This window comes from Tachysurus fulvidraco, chromosome 14, assembly GCF_022655615.1.
Source record: "Tachysurus fulvidraco isolate hzauxx_2018 chromosome 14, HZAU_PFXX_2.0, whole genome shotgun sequence".
NCBI classification, from domain to species: Eukaryota; Metazoa; Chordata; class Actinopteri; order Siluriformes; family Bagridae; genus Tachysurus; species Tachysurus fulvidraco.
The window spans coordinates 17,805,515-17,822,124 of record NC_062531.1 but is presented as its reverse complement, the minus strand read 5'-3'; the positions used below and the strand labels follow the sequence as shown (position 1 = coordinate 17,822,124).

At 34.9% G+C, this 16,610-nt stretch overlaps 1 protein-coding gene across 1 annotated transcript in view; it reads left to right on the top strand.

Annotated features, from left to right (window-relative positions):
• The first annotated feature begins 7 nt into the window (after positions 1 to 7).
• si:dkey-11f4.7 (piezo-type mechanosensitive ion channel component 2) overlaps positions 8 to 16,610 on the top strand; it is a 68,109-nt gene continuing 51,506 nt past the window's right edge. The window contains exons 1-3 of the mRNA XM_047799968.1: positions 8 to 142; positions 9,851 to 9,946; positions 10,718 to 10,813. Of these exons, the coding sequence (XP_047655924.1) occupies positions 9,883 to 9,946; positions 10,718 to 10,813 (160 nt within the window). The 5' untranslated portion in view covers positions 8 to 142; positions 9,851 to 9,882. The remainder of the gene's footprint in view (positions 143 to 9,850; positions 9,947 to 10,717; positions 10,814 to 16,610) is intronic.

Below are 16,610 nucleotides of genomic sequence, written 5' to 3'. Positions count from 1 at the left end.
GGGGTGGGGCAAATAGGCTCTCACGGAACCCTGGGAACGGAGCAGATCACATGACCCTTCGGAACGTCAGCGTCGCTGAAATCGCGCGGAAGGGGAACAAGCACGAGCGCCCTCTTTGACCACGACAGAGCACAACGCAAATGTACAGAACCATTATTTTTTTATGTTATTTTCTTTTTTACGTTTTAAGTTGCATTTACGTGAACTGTATTTTGGGATGAAACTTTAGAGATATACAGTCTAGTGGGAGGAACTAATGGTCTCCCTAAGTTTCATACTAGCAACAGTAGAGTCTCTGGTGTTTCTGCAGTGTGTAGCGACCTCTATTGTCTCCTTAGCGCGTGCCCCGTCCAGCGGGTTTTATAGTTACTATGTGAAACTGAAGTAACCGAAATGTATAGCCTACAGCTCAGTACATGATTTATACACATTTCTATACAATTTGTATTTCATTTTGATTTACAAGCTATATGCTACGCCTAGCACCAACTCTTTTGTCAATTATTAAACAAGTAAACTGTATTAGCTACACTGCCACTTGACCAGAGACATGTTAGGGTTAATTCTTCCTTCCAAACTTTATTTCCAAGAGGTCACTATTAATATTATAAATAAACAACATTTGTCAATCCATTGGTAATACATTCCTTAATTTTGCATGTCAAACAGTGAACAGGAACTAACTGCAGGTTAAAGCTATGCCTGCAATATTCTTTAAATGCTTAATTTTGTAAATGGATATGCTTATGCATGGACAGGGAACTTGAAATCTTTTAATAAATCTGGAACCAAACAGTGCTTTACTTTCACTAAAAATTAGGAGTTACACATTTGTCCTATTTACATAGAAAAAACATATTTACAAAAAAGAAATCTTTGAAATAAGGTGTGACTGAATCTAAGTGTCTAATTTTGTGTGAAATAGTTGTATCTGGTTTCTACTGGTAATGTTACTGTGGGTTCTTCAGTAAAATTCTGACTTTACCCATTCTGTGGCATAAAAAAAATTACAAAATATTACCCATGTGAGACCTGTGTAAAGCTATCTCTAGGTTTCTTTTCTATTCCTGAAGGTGCTCTGGGGCTATTATGCTAGCAGTGTGTTATCACATGCTTCAATATTTTACTCACCTAAATATCCAGTGTTCTCCTCATATTTATCTTTTGCTCTCAAACACAAATGCTTTCAGTGTACAGGAAAAAAATATCAATTGCTATTCCAGTAGTTTCGAAGGGATCTGTATATTGTAGGAGAGATAATTAACCCTTGTGTGTTTAGCTGATGGTGAGCAGGGCATTGGGAAATGAGAGGGGTACAAGTCCCCTGCTAATTTATAAAACTCCACAATAACATTAATGCAGTGATATACAGAACAGCTTCAGCTTTAAAAAATAAACATAAAACTACCACAAAAATATGATAACATTTTATATTAGGGTAGGTAAAAAGAAATACTTAAAGCTCGGTGTCTATTTTATTTTGAGTCATTAACCACTACTGTGGGCTATGACATTACATATAAATGCATTACAGAACACTGGCCCCCAAAACAGCCTGGTGGAAAAAGCTCAGTGCAATATAATTTAAACTAATTTGATATAGTTTTAATTAAATGTTAAAAATGTGTAATTGGATCATAAAATATCATTCATTCATAGTTGACATTTTTTGTCTTTAAAAGAGCTCCAATAACAAGTGATTACAGGAACTGACTTGACTAATGGATGTTCCACAGCCAAAATGCAACTGTAAATATTTAAAAATTACAATGTTTTGTTAATTAGAAAATGAACAATTGTAATCAGTACAGTATAAGTGGAATAAAACACGTCACACACTCCATTTCAGACAATATATTTCAGGTGTAACATTTCTTTGACAACAGTGTGGATTATTTTCTAAATAACAGCACACACCATTGTGTGTTATATTGTGTTTTGTGTATTACAGTATTGTGATAGTGGAGAGTCACTAATTACAGGCAAATTTGTGTATATCCTTCCGGTCACTGGCTAACATTTTTACTGTATTGTGGTCCTGTACAGGTGATACACCTCACTCTAAGGTTGGGATGATAACAGAAAAGTAAAATTAAGGTGAAAATGGCACAAATGATCTTGGAGATAAAAGAATATTTTAGTATTGCTTCAAGCCAGCCCAGGCCTAAAGAAAAAACTTTGCAAGAGGAAGTTGTCAAAGACAAAATCCCCACACCCAAAAATGTACTAACAGGCTTGTGGTCATATACCAAAATCAATCACAGGCAACCAGCATTACAAAAGCTGCTGAATCCAGACGTAGTCTACACCTTAAGTAACCACACAACAGGGAAAACTGGTGGTCTGGAACATAAGATTGGTCTAGGAATGGAGTCCAACTAGAAAAACCTGAACTGAACTAAACAGCACCAACAGCCGGGGTGTCCAAACTTATCCACAAAATGGGATTGTTTGCAGGTGTTCATTTCAATCAAACAGGAGCCACACCTGTTTCCACCTGTTTAATCAGCTGATCTTGGCTTTCAGTAGATTTAGGTGTGGCTTCTGCTCGGTTGGAATGAAAACCTACATCCACACCAGCCCTTTGCAGAAGATTGGTCACCCATACCTACACAATACATGCAGAGAAAATACAAACACAACAAACACAAACATGGCAATAACAATAGGCCATTCAGGTTATTCAATGCCAATCTTATCAAACTATTACATTTTGTGCACACTGAAATTTTCATGCTGGAAATTATTTGAGTTAGATCCCTTAGTAGGGACCATAGGAACATCCAACAGAAGAAGTCTCTAAAGGACTATTTAACATTACAAACTTGACTTTAATATTAATATAATTATCCTGCTAGTTACATCTCTATGGACCAACTGAAGGCTTCTTATAGACATACCAGAATTAATTGCAGCTTCCAGCACGTGTAAAATGGACTATTTTTATGTGTTATGAGATCTGGTATGCCACTGTCCTGATTTGTGTTCCTATTTAATTAAGCCACAAATGAATATATAACATCAGGGGTGTTCTTATGATCTGGAGGCATCAGGAGATATGCATAGGGGCATTTATTTCAAGAGATTTTTTTAAAAACATTTAGCAACTAAATGCATTGTTTTAAATACACTGAAAATGGCACATTTAGTTATTGAAAAAATCTCCCATGTTAAATGTCCCAGCAGGCTCTTACAGGTGAGGTCAGGGCTAAATGACAACTTCAGATGAATAATTTGTGATTTGTATTTGAAATATTATTTGAGAGACTCCTCATTCTACTAACAGTTATATATTTGATTGGTTGTTCTATTTTTTTCTACAATGGTGGGAAATACCTAAAATGGGAGCACAGGAACAGATCAGCATCTATTGGTTTTTGGTTTGGTGGAAAATTAGGTTCAATAGGCTGCTGGAATGAAAGGGTCCTAATGAGTCTGTTACAAACCCTTTTTGTATGTGCCTAGGGGTCAAGGGTGCAACATTAAAACCCTGAACGTGTACTGGAAATAAGTACTAACTGGAAACCACCAAGTCCACAATAGTGTCTTTTATTCTAGTGAACCATACCATCACCAAACAGTCCAAACATTATATACAAACTATATACATTATAATTTTTACAAAACAAAACCCAAACTAATTCACATCAAAACAGGGACAAGAGAAAAGAACAAGACCGTGCCAACTCAGGGAAAGAAACAAAACAATCTTACTAAACCGGAAACAAAACTTCTAATCTAACTCAGTCACGATAAACCATACGTTAAACAAAAAGAAACATCTTCAGCGGGCAAGACGCCCTAACTACACTACACTTACTAGAAACAAAAATACAAGGGGTGGCACGTGTCACTAACCTAGTGTTCTAAACAAGTAGCTATAGCTCAGTGTTGCATATGTACATCACGTGATGTCTTACCTGTTCTATCTCTTTCCCCGTTTATGGTGTGATTTGATATTTAATCAGCCAGATAACAGTCGGTAGGAAACATCAGAGAGACAGGACCAGAATGAGGCATGGAACACTGATACAGCACAGAACACAGACTTAACCAACAAATTAACACAAGGATGGTACAGGACAAAACAAAAACCACACGAGTCAACCACCCTAGACTTCAGAATCTATTTCTGTTTCTAAGGTTTATCTTTTGGAAGCACACAGGTTTATCGATCTTTCTTGTGGACAAAACTGGCACTGGTGCAAATTCAGTGGTTCAGCAGCATGTATTAGTGAAGAATATTGTCTCTTATAATTTGTCTCTTACATTTAAAATTTGTCTCTTATAGTCCAAATATCCAGTTAGATCCTGTTTTTGACTAAATAAACATGGGCATCCAAATGTTGTCTAACCAGCATGTTGCTGGTTCATAGCAGGTTATGTGAAATCTATGACTGCTACATTTCACCCTTATCCCAAACTATAACAGTTCTTTACATATAGGAGATGAGAGATAAAATGAAAAACCGAAGTGCCTTAGTAAGAAGTTTGGCCATGCTAACCTGCCAGATCAGTTGCAGTGTATCTTAGCATTGATTATACAAGTCTCTGGAAGTATATTGAGAATAAGATTGACTTTCTCTCATACCATGTTCCTTCAGTTGGTGTTTTGATGATCATGGTGGAGGAAGCTGTCTGACAAATTGCTCCAAAATTTTCCCTATGTGTTTAATCTGCGTAAGATCCAGTAACTATGAAGACCTTAATTTATCTTTATATTCATCGAACAATTCCCATAAAGATAAAAAATTAGTAGGATTAGTTATTAGATAATCGAATGACCTTGGACTCATTAGCAACATCCCTTCTCTCTAAAAGGATGAGTGCACCTAAAAGTGGAGCCTTTGGCTTCCCTGTTATTTCTGGCCCATTTCTGGTACATGATTGCATAAAGGTGACCTTATGAGGAGCACAGCAAGTTTAAAAAAAATGCTGTTTAGTAAGCACAATCCTTGATGTCTTTGTATACTAGAAAACAGACAGGTGTGCTGTGGCTGGTGATATGACAATGAAACCACTTTCATTGATTTATATATACACAAGCTATTATGTCATAATCAGATGTATGAGCTTTGTCCATGCTTAAACTCTGATATTTTTCATATCATACAAAATGTCAGAGCCCTCTTGTTTCGTGTAACTACAATATTTTTCATTATGACTAATTCTAGTTTGTGTTACTTTTGAATTAGTGTCCAAAGCAATCACATGGTTGTTGAATGAAGCTTCAGTGGTTATTGGTCACATTCTTATGGCAGAATCAAGCACTAATACAGTGTTTCAAAGCAGTTTTAGGATTTTTTGAGGATGCACCTATGAGTTTTGTATCAGGGCTGACATCACTGTACATTATCATATTACATAATATAGATTTAGGAATAGCATAGAGTAGCATTCTTGAAAAAAATAAGGTCAGTATTATAAGATCTAATTTGTAGCCATTAACATTTCTTGGCAAATGTGAAGACTCTTCTCCAAGTAAATTGTATTATTGTTTTGCAATGATGCTCTGTGGCCAGCAGATGGTGACTCTAACTTCCAGTGCTGTTTTAACACACGCTTGGTGGTTCTGTAATTTCAACAGGCATTCAAGACACACACCAGATATGAAAAAATGGAAAGTCTAGAAAGCATTGATTCACATAATCAATACTTCCCATTCAAATTACATCTGAATGGCAATTCCTAAAAAACACAAAAAAATCTAAGTAAATCATTTTCAGTGCATGTATTTGTAGCATGAAAGTAGAAATAGAAGTACCAGTGCTTGCTTATATATAGGTGTGAAAAAGTGTTTGCCCCTTTCCTGATTTTTTATATTTTTGCACATTTTAATGTTTCAGATCATCAAAGAAATTTGACTATTAGTCAAAAATAACAAGTAAACACAACATGCAGTTTTGAAATGAAGGTTTTTATTATTAAGGGTGTTACGCCCCATCTAGGGGTGAAGGCGAAACATGAAAGGGAATGAGAAACCAGGGGTAACCAGAACAATATTTTAATGAGAAAAAAACAGTGTACAATTGGGGGTATGTCTTCAGGAGCCAACAAGGCCAAAATAACAAAAAAAACAGCTAATTATTGCACCCTTTAACTTCCCTACTAAACAAAATAAAAAGAAAATACAAATAACTTCCTTAACTCCCTGAACAAAAACACAAACACAATCAATAAAAGGTACAAACAAAATAGCATCGGTCTCCCTACCTCCCCAAGAATATATGTACAACTATATACACATTAGCAAACAAGTCCAAAGAAGGGCAATCCAGAGTCAAAAAGAACAGGCAGGAGTCAGTATTAACAGGGAATGCTAAGCATACAAATTCAAAGAACAATTCACAAAACTAGTTAGCTGCAAACAAATAACCACAGCAAATGAGCCAAAAAGCTAAACAGGAAGTGGTGGTGGAGGCTTTTATAGGCCACAGGGAGCTGACCAGCAGGGCATGGCACCAGGTAACCCTCAGGAACCAATCAGGGTTTATCCTGCTCAGAAACACAAACACCTCCCCAAACACAAAACAAAATAGAAAAGGACGTAACACCCCAATACACAAGAATAAACATCTTATCATGTTTATGAATACATTCTCGACAGAGAATCAGCAATAACATTATCTTTACCCTTTTTATACTTGATGTACAGATTAAAGATACTTGATGTCCAGATAGAAAACAAATAGAAAAAGACGTAACAAAGGGATAATAAACAGCCACACCCAGGCCTGATTACTGCCACACCTGTTCGCAATCAAGAAATCTCTTAAATAAGAAACTAGTTAATCACCTAACTACGTATCATGCAGAGATCCAAAAAAAAAAAAAAAATTCAGGAACAAATGAGAAAGAAATTAGTTGAGATCTATAAGTCTGGAAAAGGTTATAAAGCCATTTCTAAAGCTTTGGGACTCCATCAAAGCACAGTGAGCCATTATCCACAAAAGGCGAAAACATGGAACAGTGGTGAACCTTCCCAAGAATGGCCAGCTAACCAAAATTACAGAAAGAGTGCACAACAACATCCAAAGAACTGCAGACCTCGCTTGTCTCAGTTAAGGTCAGTGTTCATGACACCATCATAAGAAAGAGACTGGGTAAAAATGGAGTTTCAAAATGAAAACTGCTGCTGAGCAAAAAGAACATAAAGGCTTGTCTCAGATTTGCCAGAAAACATCTTGATGAGTCCCCAGGACTTTTGGGAAAATACTCTGTAGACTGATGAGACAAAAGTTGAACTTTTTGGAAGTTGTGTGTCCCATTACATCTGATGTAAAAGTAACATTGCATTTCAGAAAAAGAACTTCATGCCAACAGTAAAATGTGGTGGTGGAAGTGTGATGGTCTGGGGCTGTGTTGCTGCTTCAGGACCTGGAAGACTTGCTGTGATAAATAGAACCATGAATTCTGCTGTTTACCAAAACCTTGGGTTCTGCAACAGGACAATGATCCAAAACACACCAGCAAGTCCATCTCTGAATGGATGAAGAAAAACAAAATGCAGACATGAGTGGCCTAGTCAAAGTCCTGACCTGAATCCTATTGAGATGCTGTGGCATGACCTTAAAAAGGTGGTTCATGCTCGAAAACCCTCCAATGTGGCTGAATTACAACAATTCTGCAAAGATGAGTGGACCAAAATTCCTCCACAAGGCTGTAACTCATTGCAAGGATTGCAGTTCTTGCTGCTGAGGGTGGCCCAACCAGTTATTAGGTTTAGGGGCAAACATCTTTTCACACAGGGCCATGTAGGTTTGGATTTTGTTTTCCCTTAATATTAAAAACCTTCATTTAAACTGCATGTTGTGTTTACTTGTTATCTTTGACTAATATTTAAATTTGTTTGGTGATCTGAAACATAAAAAATCAGGAAGGAGCAAACACTTTTTCATAACACTGTGTGTGTATCTATGGCATTCACTAAATTCCAGGGGTTTCGTTACCACGACTTAAAGTGGGAGTGTTTATGGGGGGTCTTGGAAAAATGCCCTCTTTAAAAAAAAAAAGAGCAAACTTACGATGGATAATGAAGGATAAAACAGTCATACAGGTAGATTTTTATATATATTATGCTTTATTATCTTAAACAAATAAACAACCAAAAACTATGGTTAGGGTTAGATTATCAAATAGACCACGCCTGCCAGATGACATATCTGCAATATGTTACGCTGTTCTGAAATCCCTGGAAATAAGTGCATCAGACTCAAGCTCTCGTGGAGGCAATCGTCTTGTCTACTGAGAAATGCTCCAACTGTTAGGTGCTCTGCCTGCGACTATTGAGCATCCCCAAGGTCTCCTGAGGCCTATCTCTTGTGGAAAGTCCAAACTAGGAAATAGACAAACACGGATGAAAAGGTTTGGTGCCAGAGCCCTTACTGTCTGTTTATTTAAGGCTACTATATTTAGTCAATATATTTCCATCTCACACACTAACAGGCTTTTTCTCTGCCAGCTAATTAACTTTCCACATTCACAAAGCCATTTTCTATTACAAGGACTTGGGTCCCAGCAATCTTAATCTTGGGATGCACTTAGCCTTTTTTGTTTTCCCTATTTTACAGGGATTAGTGGAATTACTCTTTGTCTGACCTCTCAGCTTGATAAAAAGACACAATCCTCTTTACCAACATTAAATGATAATGTATCTGACAAGCTCTGGTCATCCACTGCATGGCTCCACATCTCTGGGCTATGGGTTAGGTGAAAATTCCAAGCCTACCCAAACTATCTTAATGTTATTGGGATGGGCTTGTTACATAGTGGAAAAAGAGTACTGAGCAGGGTTTGTTATCCAATTAGATAAAAATCTGGAAAGCTGAATAAACCTTGTGGCTGTGGTACTATATAAGAGATTATGCAGGTAGCTGTGGTTTTACCTTAGAAGGGACCTGTGACATTACAATTAAACTATGTGACAAAATGTTTTATGGTTTGAGGAGACAAAATATTTGGGGCATTATTGTAAAAGGTACATTTGCTCACCGCCGAACAACGTTACCCACAGTGAAACTTTTGGTTGTGGCAAAAGTGTTTCTTTTCATCTGGGACACAAATTTGACAAATTTACCCTTGTAACCCTAATAAAACTGGTTACCAGTGTATCCTGGGTTCATATGTTTTGCATCAAAAAATCTGCTATTTGAACAATGGTATGTGGAGATTTTATATCATCTGTATGTACAGTATAGTCCTTACTGCCTTAGAGCCTTTGGTAATTAATCATAATTAAAGCATTGTTTTGTTCAGTCCAAACAAACTAGAGCCTGCTTTTATTCTGGATGATAAATGTGTTATTTGTTTTACAAATTTGAGAATGAAATCACTACAGTTTACAGTGCAGATCACTGCAGACACTATACAGAATAATGTTTTGATTGAAAAACTATAGCTGAATTCAAACTGTGTAAAAATGTATTTACAAATTTATTTAAAAAACATTTCAAACATAAATAAGTAGGGTCTTAATAATTTTAGTCTTGCTGAACTGTTTAGCGCATGACTACATGCACAACCTCTGTGTATTGATTTCCGAGGTGAGACATACTCTATTATCCTCAGTGTGTTATATCTTCACTAGAGCACTCAGCTGCACTATTACAGCTCCAGACGTCAGTAGATAATGGTCAAGCCTCCATGAATATTAGATACGCTTCCTCCTATAAAAGTTGACAGCATGATGGAAAATTTTACAAATAGTTTCTGAATTGTAACTACAGCACAAGCTTGTTTTTTTTTTTCATATAAAAATCCATGTTGTGTATACTGTATGCTGTGTTGGAAAGGATGATGCTTTTGTAGGGATTTGCTGTACCAGCTGAAGGTTCTTAATTGTCCCTTTTAGAAATCATTGAATGTGGACTTTTCAGCATAATCATGGCAGGAGACATTGTAGTCGGCGTGCTCTATAATGTTGCATTACCACTACTTTTACTAACAGGTAAGTGAAATTCAGCTTTATACACTATTTATTTTATTTTTCTAAAATATAAATTACAAGAAGAATTTACATGACCAGCCATTGTAGTGTCTATATATTCAATAAATGGACAAAAAAATATGTAACATTTGTCTTCTGAGGTGCTTTATGTAAAGATTTACATACATTAAAATCTATTTTAAGCAATGTATGCTTAAATATCCTCTTTTAACCTAGAGAGACCTTTCCTAAAAATGCAGTGATATAGTGAACACAGATTTATGTTTTTTAAATTAATTACAAATATATAAGAATTATATTGTCATAAAAGTGTCTAAATATGTTAATGCCTGACATATTTCGACACTTTTATATTATACTCATTTTTGGGAAGATTTCTGAATGAATTAAAAAACTTGTTTTGAATATAGATTTTAATGTAATTAGTTTATTATTTTTTATGTGTTCACATTTTTGTGTGTTCACATATGCATACTTATTTATGTCCTGGCACTTTAGAACTCAATAAACTAACAATTAATGAAACAATCTACTCTAAAGGTCTTGGCTTTTATAACTTCTGCAAAAGAATACATTTTTCTTTTGGCAGTATATTAAATATTTCCATTTTTTAAAATTATATTTTCAGTTAAATAGTTTAATGAAATTGTAGATAGACTAATTAAAAACCAATACCAATGTGCCAGTTTTGTTCTTAACATTCAGTAAATTATAATACATTAATTATACCGTACTATATATATTTATAATCTGTATTTTGTATTTACACAGCAATAGCTTTTCGATACAATGGTCTTTCTGTGGTGTATCTGCTGTTTCTGTTGTCTGTACCTCTCCTACCAAGCCCCTCACAGTCCTCCATGAAGGGTGAGTAAGCAAGCATTCTTTGATAAAAATAAGTAAAAGAAGTATGGAGCATGACATATATATTATAAAATATTTTTTTCTTTACAGCACTGGGTATCTATGATTTTGGACTAGGTCATTTTGTATTCTGAAACTTGACCATAACGATGCATATATACTGTATATTGAACATTACTATTGTTTTTAAATCAGTACACTTAATATATTTTGTTATGTAGAACTAAATGCCATGAATAGAATGTATTTAATAATAATAAATTTGTGTGGCAGCTAAAGATTTTTTCTTGCACATCATACACTGTGCTGCTGCTTACACTTGGAAGCTGTGTAGAATTGGAGCAAAAGCTCCAGAAAACTAAGATCTCTAAATAAGCCTACATTGGCAGTGATTTATTACATTTGTCTTAAATAATGGTTCCCAAGTATTTTTTAACACAACCTTTATTCAAGCGACTGTGGTCCAAACAATCTGAAATAAGTATCCAGTGGCAGACTGAGGTTAAGACAATACAGTATGTCTGTGTTAACAGTTAAGTGATGTCTGAAAACATGAAACAGATACACATGTGGAATGGTCAAGGATGATTTCCTTCAACTGAAGGGTCTTTAGGTGATACAGAATAATTCTCTAAAATCATTAAATAACAACAGATGTGATGATGCTAAATCTGTAGTGATTCCTTTTACTATTTAACATATTTTATTTAATTATTGTTAGCTCATCAGTGATTATGTGTATGAAGACTAGGATTTGTCTGTTCCAAACCATCTTTTTAATCAGACAGGGGCTGCTGAGAAAAAACGAGCACAAGCCAGATAGGAAAAGTATAGTCCTACTGAGTACAAGCAAACCTTTTGTAGTAAAAAAGGCAGGACATGAAACTGGCTATTATACACAGCCTCATCTTAGATTGATGTAAAATATATTAGGTTGTCATGTAACATGAGGGATATCTACAGCTTATGCTATTCTAGTCACAATTTATTTATTTCACTCACCAAGGCACATGTGCTGTGGTGATGTGACGATAAAAGTGACGACTTGAATTCAGTAAAGCAAAGTGGAGGTGTTGAAAAATCTTTTACCATTTTAAAACCAGTTGTTTTAATTTGGTTGTTTTATTTTACACATTTAAAGGCTTTAAGTTAAATATACCAGCAAGTGTCAAGATATACTGTAAATGATACATTTTCCAACAATCCCTAAAAAGTAATGGGAAGAATCCTTGAGAGACAAATGGGAACCCATTCTTATCTGGGTGACACCAGATAGTGTGATTATAAATAATTTACCTTCTGCTTATTACTGTCATGAACGCTGGATAAAAGGGACCCAAACGCAGGATGGCAAAAATAACAGGGTGTAATAACGGAAAACATGAAACATAACACAGACTAGACAGGACAAAGACAACAATTGATTCCGCGCTGCACAAGGCAACGCGGCACAGTTAAATACTGTACCAAAAGACAATGAGACTCGAACACATGTGAAGACAGGGAGGGGCAGACGAAGGCGTGGCAGACACGTGACGAGGAACGTAAACAAAAGGCACATGGCCAACAGTCCAGACAATTACATGGTCAACTAGAACGGTACATTTCCTAAAGAAAATGTGAATGTGCTTGCACGTGACGTCAGTTCCTTTCATCGTGCTGAGTGTTTTGATATATGACATGTCCATGATGTGCTAAATTTTTGATTTCACTTATTTTGGGAGCGGGGCTACACGTGACGTCAGTTCCCCTCATCGTGCTGAGTGTTTTATGTTGTGTAACTGAGATATGGCTTCTTTATATTGCAATATGGTTCGTAAGGTGCACTACATGGTTGCTAGGGTGTGGCTGCACAGTTACTATGGTTATATTTGCATAGTTTCTCACCTGCAACAAAAGAGCACACCTGAAAATCTTGAACTAAAGCATCAATCAGTGATTTTACTGGGAAAAAATATAATCACATTACAATAAGGATTCAAATGTAATGTATTAACTAACATTTACTAACCATGAGCAATAAATTATCGTATTTAGTAATCTTTGTTTAAATAAAGTTTATTCTTTGTTCATGTTAGTTCACAGTATATTAAGTAATGTTAACACGGTGTTAATAATGTATTAGTAAATGTTGAAATTAACATGAACAAAATGAATAAATGCTGTACAAGTTCAGTTCATTATTAGTCTTAGAGAAAAAAAAAACTGTCCAAGGGTGGAATCGAACCCCGAATCTCTGCATGCTAAACGAATTCGCTATCCACTACTAAGAATGGCGCGTCTAACAATACCCAAGCTTTATTATATTACAGTCATTCTTATCATTCTTTGTGATATACGTGTCATATGTTTAAAAAATAATTATGTCATGTGAGAAGACAAAAAAAAATGCGCTTAATTTTAATTAATGGGTGGCTCTTAAAAGAGCCGTTGCTGTTCTTAAAAGGACATTAGTTTAAAGTGAAATAAAAAATTATAAAAACTACACTGATAGTTGAAAACAACAAAAAGTTATACAAATGGCAGAAACAACAACATATGTGACCGCCGTGCTGTCCAAGGCACCCCAGTACTAGTTTTAAGCATTAAATACACGGTTAAATGTTATAGTGTTTGAAAGCTTAGACTCTCGGGATTTTATTAAGCCCACACACAAAGCATAATATGATTTATAGCCATCATACTAATTTAATCCAAGTTGATAGTCACCGGAAATAGGCGGCGCTTACCTTTCTTCACTGGGGTAATATTTTCCAAAAGAAATGCTTGTAAAAAATCCCCAAGAGTCTAAGGAACTGGAATATGTAAGCCTTTTAATCCAAAACGCTTTAATCCAAAACGCGTTTCTGACCGAAAAATGTACTTCCGTCCTTGCTCTTTTTCTTCCAACGTTGTGTGATCTGACAGATTCACTGGTGTCTGCTGCCCTCTTTTGGATGTTAGCACATCTACAGAGAGATTTTAAGAATTCCCCATTCAAGTCTATGGGGAAAAAACACCCCTTTGAGCTTCCATACTGGAAATTTTGGAATTCTGATCGCTTATAAAATAGATAGCACACCTCTCCTCAATGAACCGGTCGATTTGACACCTCATTTATGGGTCTAGGACAAAAGCTGCGGGACAAGTTACGCGCCGAAAAAGTGTCTGGAAGAAGAAGCAGAATTATAATTTTAATTATCATAATAATAATAATGATAATAATAATGATAATAATAATGATAATAATAATGATAATATTATTATCATTATTATTATCATTATTATTATCATTATTATTATTATTAAGTATGCAAGAGAATAAGAATGTGCTTTGCAAGCACATTAAAAAGTGCAATTGCTTAACTATGAAATTAATTCTAGTTTTAACATGGAGTCTTGTTGAGGTTATCAACTCCACATTGATGGAGAATATGGCAGTCCAAAGACATTTTCAAGGTTTCTAAGTTGTACATTTCACAACAATCCCAGATATAAAATGCTGAGAGTTGATAAAATGCTAAAAAAAAAAAAAAAAAGAGTTGAGAGATGGAGCAGCCTAATCCCCAAGCTTTTATAAAATGTATAAAATGAACTTTATAAGGTGAGGCTTAGCTTATGGTTTTGGAAGCCTGATGCAATTTAATATTAATTGAGAATATTGTTTTATTACATATAACATAGACAGGTAGCATCATTCCTTTGTGTAACGTGTAAAAACGGACAATGCATGATTGTAATAAGTTTGATTAAAAACTGCATTGAACTGCAGGACAACAGCTAGTCTAATTACAGCTAGTCTCATTATTTATAATGAGATTTATAATGTTGTAAGCACTGATGTAATATGTAAGCAGCATTCTCGACCGATCGATAAATACCACTAAATTAAAGAAGTGCCCTTTGCTGCAATGTACTTTGTAAAGATGCATGTCCATTGTGGGCTCATACATTTTTCACCACAGTATAATTACAGAGAGGAATTAGGAGCTGTGGAGTCAGCATTCTTTCATTTCATCATTGTGTGTCTTCTTTAAATGTTTTTTAAGTAGTCACATTTGGCCATTACGTTAAATTTCATTTTACAGGTCCTTTTATTTGAATATTCTTTTGAATATATTATACATTTGTTTAATATTATATAATATAGCATCTTAAAAACATAATTTTACTCATAGGAAGCAATGAAATGCTCTTTCCACTTTAGTCGGCTGTAAATATTTTCTCGCTAGCAAGCTGCATGTGCACATTATCTCTGAGGTGAATGCTGATTAAACAGCAATATATTTTAGATGCATTGACAGGATCTTCACTAGCTATGATAATGGATACAGCAAAAATGATATAAAGCTTTTAGTGAAAATCCAGTTATCGGAAACACATTTGCTGCTTCAGCTAATGTTGTGTATGAGAAGATTTGGTTTTCTGCTTAACAAACAAAAATAAACACTTGTCCCAGTAGCAACCATCTTTCCCTTCCCATGAATAAGGAATAATACTTTTGTGTCTATTTTGTGTGAAAGCAATTAGCTTTATATTGCATATTACAAAATATGATTATAAAATGGAAATGTAAGGAGCATTTAAACAGGATTTAACATTAAGGATTAAGGCAACTGTAAATTGGCCCAAGTGTTAATTAGTGTTGAATGTTTGTATGGTTGCCTGAAATGAACTGGCATACCATGTATTATACATTTGGGTTTGAGTTTAAAAGATGAATACAAGATGATACTGATCATTATTTAAGGTTTTATTTCTAATATATACATCTAGATTTACAGAACATGGCACGTTTGGTGGCAGACCACTCAATATTTAGGTGAGTAAAAGTAAAGGAACAGATAGTCTTAAAGTAAAGAAAGTGAATAACATTTAATATTTAATATTTACTTGCATATCCCTTGTTTGCAATAACTGCTTCAAGCCAGTGACTCACTGACATCATTAAGCCATCTAAATTCAGGTCTGTGTGATTGTAATTTAAAATCTTCCACTTTTTCCCCTGATAAAGTCCTTTGTTGTGATGTCAGTGTGTTTTGTGCCATTTCCTTGCTGCATGATGACGTTCAACCCAATTGTATGGATTTTGCTGTAGATTGGCAGATTTCTGAATCCATTCTTCTGTTAGCATCATGAGTTACATTATCAATAAAGCTTAGCGAGCCTATTACAGAAGCCATGGAAACAAAAACTATAGCACCAACATCGCTATGCTTGACAAATAAACTTGTGTAATTTGAATCATCAGCAGCCTTTCCACCACTATGGTAGAGCTTCATATTTTTTGTGCCTGAGCTCTGATTTTTTTTTCCTGCTGATTAGTAGTCTTGGGCACTCTCTCACAATTTTTCTGTAATCAACTACTGTTTGATACTGTTTGCCGACGTGTTTGATGTTTGGTTGTTACTACACCAGTGGTTTCTTTCTTTTTCAAATTGTTGTATTGGTTATGTCAAATACTTGTGCAATTGCTAACGTGATAGATTTTCCTTCTGTTTGATGGCTTATTCTTTTTAACAAATGCAGCCTTCAGACGTGAAACCCAGAGGTCAAGCCAAGAATAGACACTCAATCAATCTAACATGTTACTCGTGTGCAATAAAAAAGACATCTCTCCCTCTATTATTTCTTGAATTCAACAAAACAAAAATTATTCAATTCATATATATATATATATATATATATATATATATATATATATATATATATATATATATATATATATATATATATATATATATATATATATATATATATATATATATATATATGTGTGTGTGAATTGAATTAAAATGCAAGGTTTGCACCCAAAACAAAT